The following is an 11,224-nucleotide window of genomic DNA, read 5'->3' on the forward strand; positions in this document are numbered from 1 at the left end:
GGTCCACTACCCGGCTTTGGCCAAAACTCCTTGTATTTTCTCTCACCCGGATTTATGACGGTCCCTTGCCACCTGAGTCTACAGCTGCTCGAAATGTTTGTAATGTGGTGTGCGTTGAATTGTGCACGCATGGGGCGCCACACTTTGTGGTTTCTTCTCCCGGGCAGATGGGTGTCCAAAAAGCACTTGAGTGGCTCCGCCCAAGCAAAATAATGCTCGACATGGACTCGAGGTGTCTAGGCCGGCTAGATACATGCACACAAACTTGTTGAACACTCCAATTTGCATTGAGGAGGAGTGTTGAGATTGGCAATGGCAAATTGTTGGAGGTGAGAGATGAGTTGGTCAAATTGACAGATGGTTAGTTCACACACAAGTTTACATTGAGGAGGGGTGTCAAAATGTGCAATGTAAACTAAAGCTTGGGTTATTTGGTTGAGTGTGTGAATGCATCCTAGAGGTGCAAGATATTGTGGAAAGATAAGAATGGCACATAAGATATTGTGTGAATGGTGAGAGCCACATAAAAGAATGTGGAAAAGGAGTTTCCACATGGCATGATGATGTGTAAAGGATATTGGGTCAATGGCTATCTATATTAGAAGCCTTTCATTGTATGGATAACAACATATGCAACAGAGTATTGTTGAGTGTGTTCTCTCTCTCACTCTCTCTCTCTCTAGCTATGGCTTTCCTTGTATGGTTCAACCCACCTTAATCTTATGCTTAATCTTGTCTACCACCATGATCAACCCCGTATTAGGATTGTTAAAATCAAGGTCTATGATACCCAAACCCCATCATGTGTCAGTAGAATAATTGTATCCTATTCTAAGTGAAAAAGTGACATACCAAGTCGTAGCCAAGAGAACCTGATTAACTACCAAAGGATTGCCAGCCAAAGAAAGTCTAGTTGAACTCCAAAAAGCCAACTTTCTCTTGATAGAGGAGATCACTGGAACAAGCTGTTGGGCTATCGATATGTCAAGGCCAACCTGGAAACCTAAATAGTGAGTAGTCTGGCCGCGATCAATCCAAGTGAATCCCCAGTGTTGACCCCAAGTAGGAGACGCCAAAGGATTGGTTAGGAAACCCAAAGACTTGTTCCAGTTGATCTTTCTCCTATTGAAGTATCAAGAACAATGCACACTTGCTCCAAGACCTACTCAACATACAAAGCTATCTCATCAGCATACTCTGCATCAAGGAGGTCCTCAAATAAATCCAAAGGTAACATCATGCCATGAATTCCTGTAGTGCCGTCTTGAAGAAAATAAGACATGACCTTGACAAAGAACAAAAACAAATAAGGAGCAAGAGGACATCACGGTATCACATACCACTGCAAGGAAAAACAATCACCCCTACGGCCTCCAATAGTTACTATGCTACTGGCACAACAATAAATGCCGGACACCGCCATAATCCACTCCTACAGAAAGCCAAGCCTGCTAAGAGTGCCCTCCAAGAAAGTCCAATCCACTCTATCATGTGTTTTCTCGAAATCCAACAATAAAATGGTGAGAGGTTGCATGCTCTGTTGAGCCCACTTTGTAGCCTCAAAGAAGGTGAAGATATTGTCCAAGATGCTCCCATCTTGGACAAAGCCTGTCTAAGTGTCATGCAAATTAGCTCTGGGAGGAATAAGCGAAGTCTGCTACAAATCAACTTTGCCAACCCCTTATAGGCGGTCGACAATAAAGTGATCGCTCTCCACTGTCATAATTCCAGCTTGTCACCCCCTTTAGGAAGGAGACAAATCAAACCAGATGTCATGCATGCTATGTGGCATCTTGTCATAGTAGAAAATCCTCTGAAAGGCCAAAAGAAGAGGGTTCTCCAACCGTTCCCAAAAGGAGAGAAAGAAGGCTTGAGAGAGATCATCCTCACCTTGATAAGTGTGTGCACTCTATGAGACAAAAGCAGTTGCCAACTAATGACAAAAACCACCATCTCCAACAGGGCAGGGCAGGGCAGGGCAGGCCAGGCCAGTTAGAATCTGAGTCCACTATAGCCTCCTTATCAAAACTCCAAGGACCACAATGAAAGAACTCTCAAGAATGAAGAGGCAAGACCCTAGGCAACGCCGCAACCTCTCTCTAGTCAGAGCAACAAGAACGAGAGTTAGAGAGCTATCCTGCTCCTCCTCTGAGAATGAACACTAGATGGAATTGGGGAGAGGCTGCAAGTATGTCTCTAAAGCAATCATGTGACTAGAGGAAGCAACATTATCAGGTTCAACCAACATAGCCTCGCACGCATCTACAATCTTCGTCAACTTTGCAATAGGCTCAAAAGAACCAGAAAGTGGAGTGCTTACCCGATTGCAAACAAAAGTTCAAAATCTTATTGACACACTATAGGATTGGTTACACGTTTTGACGCGCCTCCCTAAACTCATCTTTGAGTCGCTCAAGGTAATGAAGCGGTAGAAACCACCACTTAAGGATGAGAACAAACTCGTCCCAAACACAAGCTGCCATGCCTAATCTGGTATGGGCATGAGACCACTAGGTCCACCAAGGAATGGCCTCACCTTCCAAGTACCAACTAGCCAAGATCACTCTGCCAACATCATTCTTTCTATCTGTAGTAGCAAAAGAAGCTTCAAATTGATGCAACCATGAATAAAGAGTTGTGGGGTCGATCTTACCATTATACTGCAGAAGCACGGGATGCTACCTTGGGGTCTTCTATCAATATAATCTCCAATGCTCGCATCTGTAACTGGAGGGTTGAACTCGGCTGCAGTTGTAACCCTTCAAAAGGATCATTCGATAAAGGATCTGCTATCAAGATCTAGGAAACAAAAGGAGAGAGAGGAGGAGACATAGAAAGAGAGGCTGGAAAACGGATGCACTCTTCCAAGGCCAAGATTTGCACCTTCTTCTCTTCCAACTTAGTACTCTGTTATGTGATTGCTCGCATCATCTGCTGGAACATATCATGCACACTCATGTCTGCTGCCCTCGAAGGACTGCTTGGTGCTCATTATTCCAAAGTTCATCTTTCTCTCTTTGTCGAAGCTCGCCTTCACAAGAAAATGCACTTCTTTCCAAAGCGCAATCTGACCATCCACTCTGCGTGTGGGAGGCTTCCGGAGCTTAAAAACCAACCGTCCTTCTAGGGACAACAGTCGCACTAAAAGGGGTCGTCCATCAAAGTCTAGAGACCAACCACACAAGCGAGAAAAAAAAATTCTTTCTTTCTCTTCTAGTTTTTGGCTGAATCTTGACACCTAAAGAAGGCTCTGGTACCAATTAACATGGGGAAGCTCTAGGCATCTTCTTTCAGTGTTAAACACCATCTTGGAATATGCTGATGCAAAACGCAAACAGAAGATAGAGGAGAGAGAGAGAGAGAGAGAGAGATAGCTGAGTACTCAGTATATTATAATGTACGAAAAGGTAGTACAATCTTGCGGCTCTTGGCTGCCTTCATGAAAAGTAGAAACCCTAATCTATGCCTAGACTATGACCCAGCCTATGAGAGGCTAAATGAGTGACAATGAGCCAAGCTTTGCCTATTTATAGGCCTTGAATGCCTTGGTGGGCTGGCCGACATGCTGTCGGCCAGGTCCCCTAGACAATATGACCGACTGGCTGCAGCCGACAGATGTCCTTCCTCTTGCACACTGGCCGAGAGCCTCATAAATTCTCCACTAGGCTTCCCTGCCCACACCAGCAATATATGCTCCAAATGGTTCTTATCTTGTCTTTTATCTGTTGCCCCTCAGGGGTCAGCACTGGGATTAACCTGCACATGACAGTTCCAGACCAGCGGTCACCATGTCCAAGACTTCCAGACAAAGGGGCAGCAGGTGTGCACAACCACAAAGGCGGGCACAGCATGCACACCGACAGAAGCGAAGCGAGACCCAGCACAGGTTCCCACACCTGAGAATAGGCGCGCTGCCAAAGTGGACATAGAGGGTCGATGGTGCTGCAAAGAGAGGTCTACAGATTGGCTCAGAGGAGAGTGACAACACAGCTGAAACCCTAACAGTACAGTTGAAACCCTAAACACACAATATAAACCCTAAAAACAGGCAAAACCCTGAAAGAGCAGAAGAGGGAAACCCTAATCGCAGGCGAAAGCCTAAGAACGCAGACAGAACCAGCTGCTCTGGTCTTACAGGCAACAGCAGAGAGTACAGCGATGGCGACCAATGGCAAGGCAAGGCTGGGCAGCGAGGGCAGAGAAGGGTGATGCAGATGCAAAGACCTGTGTGCTGCTCCTCTGCGCTGCTTCTGTCCACCTTTACACAACCTGTGCGCTGCCTTCACACAAACTATGAGCTGCTTCACCTTTGCGCTTCTGAACCTGTGCGCTGCTTCTGCCTGCCTTCACACAACTTGTGCGCTGCCTTCACAAAAACTGTGCACTGCTTCAAGATAACCTAATGACTGACGAACCACCAGCCAAAAAGTGTGTTTACATTAGGGACACAAGACGGCACCTACTAGAACCTGGGCAACCCCCTTTTCCTGTTTAACTTTCCAATGAGAACACTCGAGGGAAAAGCATGAAACAAGATGTCCTCATCCTCGCCCCCTTCACCTTAGAAGCAAGCTTTTCTACGTTCATATTTCCCTTATGTAAGAGGAACAAGTACATCTAAAAACAAAAGAGAAATTCTTCTCTGAGGCACCTGCCTTTGAAATAAAGGGGGAGAGAGAGAGAGAGAGAGAGAGAGAGAGAGACATCCAATATTTTTCATACTAGTTTCTTAAAATAGCTGCCTTCCTTTTACAACCTCACTTGTTTGTAAGCTCAACAAACATAAAGGTCAGAGATTTGGTGAACAACGATGTATTACCTGGCCATATCAAAAGCCAGATTAAAAATGGCCTTCTGCCACAAAAATGTCAAAAGGTACTCTTTTTGGCAATGCTACATAGGGAGACTACGATTCTCCCAAAAGAAGAAGTATTACATTAACACCGATTCAAATAGTAAGCCAGACAAGCAATCAATCTAGATTCTATATTACTCACCTTTTTGCTGAGATCCACAGGCCCTGTGATTTTACCCATACCCCAACCAGAAGGTGATCTACTATGATTCTGTGCTTGTAGAGTCATCATCACTCATGCTGCAACTTCCCAGCTGACACCCAGATTGCCTTTATCCATTACCATAGTGCATCGTTGTACACCTTCTTAATCTATCTCTTTAAAAAGAGCCTGTCTCTACCCACATGTGGCACTTCAATCACTCGCACAGTAATCTCCTGTCCCACCTTAAAGAGACGCTCGAGTAAAGGTAGCCCACCCATGCAGCCTAGCTGAGACGCTGGAAGAAAGCCATCTCTGCCATTGGCTAATGTAACAAGACAGCCGATAGGAATAATTTCCGTAATTACACCCTCGATGGTATTCGGGTCACCCTTTTTGTAGCATTCAGCTGGATCAAGCTGAAAATTTCTTGCTTCCTCCTCCATTGCATCCGCACGTTGTTGTTGTAAAGCCTGCCTTCGATAAGCTTTCATGCGCATCTTGGCCTCCAAGTTGTAAGGGCGTCTCCTCATTGTGGGGTTGATCTGCCTATAGCGATCTACCGGCTCTTGCTCCTGGAACAAACCAAAACATCAACATTGATTTGTCACGCATGTGACCCACTTAAACTGAGTGATTGTCTTAAAACCAAAGAATAAAGTACACATACAAGAAATTGACTCCCTACTTTACTTACAATATAAGTCCTCTCTGGGGCTGCCTGATCTGGTTGAGGGTGAGGGTATTCTTGCTCAAAGTTGCCAGAGCCAGTGCAATAGACCTTCCCTTTCACAGACGCATTCGAAACTCGCTGGCTATGTGAAACAGCATTGCGGCCAATTCTTAGGGCGGCTAGGGAAGAGCCCAAAATAGCCAGCTTCAAGTGTAAGTCAGAAGGGCGCCTCCCAATCCCATTTGCGCAAAAAAAGGACGTATTTGATGCAGAAGTCTGGCAGAGAGGTGAAAATGATGCAGGAGCAGTAAGAGTTGCTGGCGCCATTTCACTGATCGGGTGGCAAGAAAATTATGACCCCTCCAGAAACAAGTTCTCAAATACCTGCAGCAAATATCCACATGAATATACCTGTATCCGTCCTCTTTTACTTTAACAACATAAGAACAGCAATATTAGAATGAACAGAAGTCTGTACAGCCCAAGTCTTTGCAATGTGTATCTGCTTGTTTAATGTGCCTACCTGCCTACCATACATGGCCGAAGGCTATGAATAGGCACCTTGACCTCCGCACATTCTATGGGTTACTAGAACAAGGGCACAATGTATCTCCCATTGGCCAGCATATCACTTATGGATCATTACCAGATAATAATGGCTCCATCTATATTTCTCCTATTGACATTGATCAATCTCCACAAGACCCCCTTAATATACACTTTCGGATAAAGATCATCACCATAATAATGACTCCAGCTGTATTTCTCCCCCTTCTAGATCATCACCACATAATCCGTCTTTGCTTTTCCGTCTAGCTGGGCAGGACTTTCTAGGTTTATCTAAGGTCCGAATGTTAAAATAAAGATGTAAAACCCCTGCTAGACCTGGGTAACTTTTAGGAATAAACTCGTCTAAGACTGGGATTCGAGCTCTAAGACCTTTTTGTTTGTCGCTAGACACCCAACCACCATGCGAAATCTCTCTTCATAAAACATGAAAAACCCTCCCTCCAGATTGACATACCTACTCTCCTCTGACCCTTATACTAGAAAGTTGATTTTTCCAAAAGCTGTAGAGCAGATTATATAAACAGATTGAGACTTTTTGTGCGTTTAAACATCTTGGCAAAGCATGTAGACAATTTAAAAATCTCACCAGAGATTTACTCCAACTCATACACAAGAAATCTGACACAGTAGACTAGGACTTTTTTGTGAACACTGCCGGTAGCAAAGGTTTTGTAGGTGGCATGCTGCCCGCGGCTACGCCCAACCACAACTCACATGATAATTAGGCTCCTGGGTGGCCACGGAGGCGGAGCTAAGCTTGTCTTTTTTGTGAGGGAGGAAGTCATAGCTTCTAGAATAATCCGGAGAAGCCCTAAACAGGCCTACCTAGGACCTTAAACACGATAGATGTAGACAGGGCTTAGAAAAACTCCAAAGCAGGACAAAACCCTAGAAAGCCACAGAAAATCTTCTGCAAAACCTTAAAATGGGTCTCTGTACGAAGCCCCATCATGCACTGCCACGCCTCTATACAGACTAACAAGCAAAACCAGTGCAGTAAAAAGCTCACAAAGAATGATGGAATACTCACCTGTTGATGAGCGACAGGCAACCGCTACCTCTCGAGAAGAAGCCCACTTACGTCCGCAGGCGGCAGTATCACTAATGACGAGAAAATGGAGGAGGGTTGAAAGGGGCAGATATTTTGTATGATACCTGTGAGAACCTTAGAATGCTTTTCACACTTGGATAAAATAGAAAAGGCCTTGAAATCTACTCTTTACCAAACACAACTTACTTCATTAGTTCCTCTCCAAAGGGATGGGAGAAAGGAGATTTTTTAGATTTTTTATGTGAAACGAAGGTATAATTTTTCACCCTTGGTTCACTCTTGGGAAATTTTTTTTTTTTTTGTATGGCCTTGACTTAACAAAGCGTGGATCGCCTACTTGTATTTACAAGCTCCTTGCTCATGTGTAAAGGATATTTTCGTTTTCCTTTTTTCTTTTGCGAAGGAGAAACACACACTCTTTCACCCCTTTGTGTAGTGAGAAAGATTTACCACTCTCTCGAAATTTTTATCTCACTAGGCAAAACAAGGAAAAATGATATTTTCTTGTATTTAGAAACATAGAATGATTACAAGGGATTGAAGTAGAGGCTTATTTGATATTCAGGCTGAGGAGGAATCTTACAATGTTTAGAAAAATGATATTTTCTTGTATTTAGAAATATAGAATGATTACAAGGAAAAATGATATTTTCTTGTATTTAGAAACATAGAATGATTACAAGGGATTAAAGTAGAGGCTTATTTGATATTGAGGCTGAGGAGGAATCTTACAATGTTTACCATGTTGAAAGAAGTTAGGGGCGAGTGGCCTAATGAGATTTACGTCTCCCATTACAATAAGTTATGACTACCTCCAGGACTGCCAACATGGTCTTCTCTAGAGGAAATTTTAGGTCAAAATGAGCAGGTTTAACTGTTGTTACAATTTTAGTTGTGTGCCTTGAAAGTGAGATTTGTGTACAAAGATTTATACACTTTCAACCCTTACGACTACTTTGGTTCTTTTTTTACATGGTGTTAAGCACTTCATGAAGGAAATCGGGAGCTTCATGTGTATGAAAAAATCCCTTCATATGTGTGTGAGAGTGTGTGTGAGCCACTTCTTATGTGTAAGTATGTTTATGTGTGTGAACAGCCTATTAAGGCTAAATTCTATGTGTGTGTGTGTGTGTAAGTGTGTGAACAACCTATTAAGGCTAAATTCTGTGTGTGTGTGTGTAAGCAATGACATGCCATGTGTCATTGCCTCTATGTGTGGGACTTAGTCAAAGATAAGGCTCTAAGCCTATAAAAGCTTGTACTTGGTGAAGGATTTACACTTCATTACTCTAATCATCATTGAGTCATGTAACACTTTGAAAATTCATCATCATCTCTATCTTGCTATGCATGCACACACACTCGCACCATGGAGAGCTTCCATCCACCTTAGCCTATAAACCTAACCCTGAACCTAATCGAACCTAGTGCCGTCCACTTGCTGATGTTTTCGCCACTTACAGTCACCATCTCTATTTGCCTACAACTGTGCCGCTCTGCTGCACCACCATCTCCTCCCACTGGTCCACCATTCTGTCACCCAAACTAGCACAACTTGTCATAAAGCTATTAGGCTAGGTAGATTGGGGGGGGGTAAGAAACCTGGCTCAGTCGCCTCTCCCCTAGGCATAACCCATTTTTTACCACCTCTGTCTATATTTCCTCCTCTCAACTCTGATCGCTCCTCCACTCACCATTATCGGCATCTTCTGAACGATGTTGCAGCTTGCCCCATAGATGACATGCATCTATAGTCCATCCTGTCATCTATCAAGTAGGCTTGTTTGTTTGTCCTTAGTTAGCAGAGCAACTAGAGCTGCTAACTTCGCTGCTGTGCTCTCAGCTGGAGCTGCTAACTTTGTTGCTTTACTCTTAGCTTGGAGTGGGGTTTTCTCTTCTCTCTTTCGTGATCACATCAACTCATCACCATTTATGGGTTACCTATTTGATCAACAGAACCACTGCTATAATGTTTTTTTTAACATGGATCGGGGCACCTCATCCAATACTACAACATAGCCAAATTCAATGGCACTGGCTTCCTGACATGATAGACAAAGATGCAACGACTACTTATGAGGATGAGTTGTGGGACATCATTAACAAGGGAGTGGACAAGACGCTTGGACTATAGGCAGGTGTAGAAAAGATTCGTCATTGGGAAGATCAAATGGCTAGGCAACTGCTCTCATTGGGCTTAGCCTTGCTAACATTCTTATACATCATCTTGATCTTAAAAAGTCTGCAAAGGAGGCATGGGAAAAAAATGGAATGCTTATTTAAAATTGTGAATCGAAAAGTATTCTTGAAGCAAAAATTCTCTGATTTATTATAAATGAATGATGACTCAGTGAATTATAAGGAGGCATGGGAAAATGGAAAACTAAATGAGGCATAGGAAAAATTAAAAGCTTATTTGGAAATAAAATTGTGAATTAAAAAGTATTCATGAAGAAAAGATTCTTTGATTTAAAGATGAATGAAAGTGATAATCTCAATGATTTAAAGATGAATGAAAGTGATAAATGAAAGTAATAACCTCAATGAATGAATTAAAAGCTTATTTGGAAATAAAATTGTGAATTAAAAAGTATTCATGAAGAAAAGATTCTTTGATTTAAAGATGAATGAAAGTGATAACCTCAATGAATGAAAGTGATAACCTTAATGAATGAAAGTGATAACCTCAATGATTTAGGAAATATTAGGTCACTCACTCAACAACTCTCTAGGCTTGGGGTTATTGTTAAAGATCATGAAAAAAATATTGTGCTCATTAACATCATACAAAAAGGTATCATGTTTTTAAATTCTCATTAGCCAAAGATACATCTTATGATGAATACATAATAGCAATGCTCATTGAGGAAGACATAAGACTCAAGGAGTAGAGTGACAAGTAGAGCATTTATCTTGTCAGAGCTATGCTAAGCAAATGGTGTTGCGTGACGAGTGGTGATCAAGGCAAGGATGCAACACAAAGATGGAAGCAGGAAAACAAGAGACTTGACATTCTTATTTAGGGCTCTTGTAAAGAGTTCCAAGTTGTAGGTGAGTGTGGGAGTGGGCTTGAGAATAATCCCACATGGGAAGTTTTGGGAGTTTTAGGAGTTTTAGTATAAATAGTGGCTCATTTGAGAGCTCATGGACACATTGGGATGAACTCATGCTTGAGCTCTCTTGAGACTAGCTCTCCCTCTTGTTCATAGAGGTGCAAGCTCTTCTCTCTCCCCATCTACACTATTGTATGAGCAATGCTCTTCTAATTCAATGCAATGAGATGATGTTTTTCTCTCTTCTCATCTCTATTCTCTAGTGTGCATGCTTCTTTGTTGATGCTTGTGGATTCTCTATTAGGCTTTGTGTGGTAGTGGATTCAAGCTTAAGCTTCTCCATAGCTTGTAGCTTATCCATGGGCAAGGCATTGCTTGAGTAGTGAATGAGAATGCATGTTTATTTCAAGTTCCATTAAGCTTCAAGGTTTGTGTGCATGCTAGGGAAGTAAGTGCTTGAGAATGAAGTATGCTTTGAGCTTGTGTATGCATTAGCTTAGCTTTCTTCTTGTATTGGATGCATGAATGAGTGGGATGATGAGTGAATGAGCTATGGCAAGATTGAGCTTGTGTGTGTAAAGTCTATGTCAAGGTAGTGGTGTTCATAGCATTTTCTCCATTCGTGGATAAGCTTCCATGCACCGGTACGGGTTGAATCCCTAGCTCCGAAAGGGATGCAAATCCCATTGGATTGAGCTACACACGGATCATGCTACTCTTGCTACAAGTGTAAAGAGTCTTCCGTTTCTCCATTGGCGCCGCTGCCGGGGAGAAGACTCAAAACCGGTTGAGAAGCTTGCATTACTACCACTAATTCTTTTTGTTTTTAGGTTTAGGGTTAGCACGAGTGTGGAATCTCGGAGCTAGTGATTAGAAGAGA

General features: G+C 42.8%; 1 protein-coding gene across 1 annotated transcript; it reads right to left on the reverse strand.

Annotated features, from left to right (window-relative positions):
* Positions 1-4,796: 4,796 nt before the first annotated feature.
* On the reverse strand, positions 4,797-7,435 carry LOC147641279 (uncharacterized). Its single transcript, XM_086820031.1, has 3 exons — positions 7,271-7,435; positions 5,695-6,054; positions 4,797-5,572 (listed from the first exon to the last, which is right to left on the reverse strand). The coding sequence occupies exons 2-3, from the start codon at positions 5,995-5,997 to the stop codon at positions 5,168-5,170; spliced, it is 708 nt and encodes a 235-aa protein (XP_086676157.1). The 5' UTR covers positions 5,998-6,054; positions 7,271-7,435; the 3' UTR covers positions 4,797-5,167.
* Positions 7,436-11,224: the final 3,789 nt, after the last annotated feature.

The sequence above is a fragment of the Cibotium barometz genome, chromosome 2, assembly GCF_041138505.1.
Source record: "Cibotium barometz isolate CiBa-2024 chromosome 2, ASM4113850v1, whole genome shotgun sequence".
NCBI classification, from domain to species: domain Eukaryota; kingdom Viridiplantae; phylum Streptophyta; class Polypodiopsida; order Cyatheales; family Cibotiaceae; genus Cibotium; species Cibotium barometz.

Excerpts from the sequence above, each read along its gene's own strand:
- LOC147641279 (XM_086820031.1), bottom strand. The coding sequence starts at position 5,997 with ATGGCGCCAGCAACTCTTACTGCTCCTGCATCATTTTCACCTCTCTGC. Across the intron at positions 5,573-5,694 it reads CCCCAGAGAGGACTTATATT|GAGCAAGAGCCGGTAGATCG; the intron begins GTAAGTAAAGTA and ends GGTTTGTTCCAG.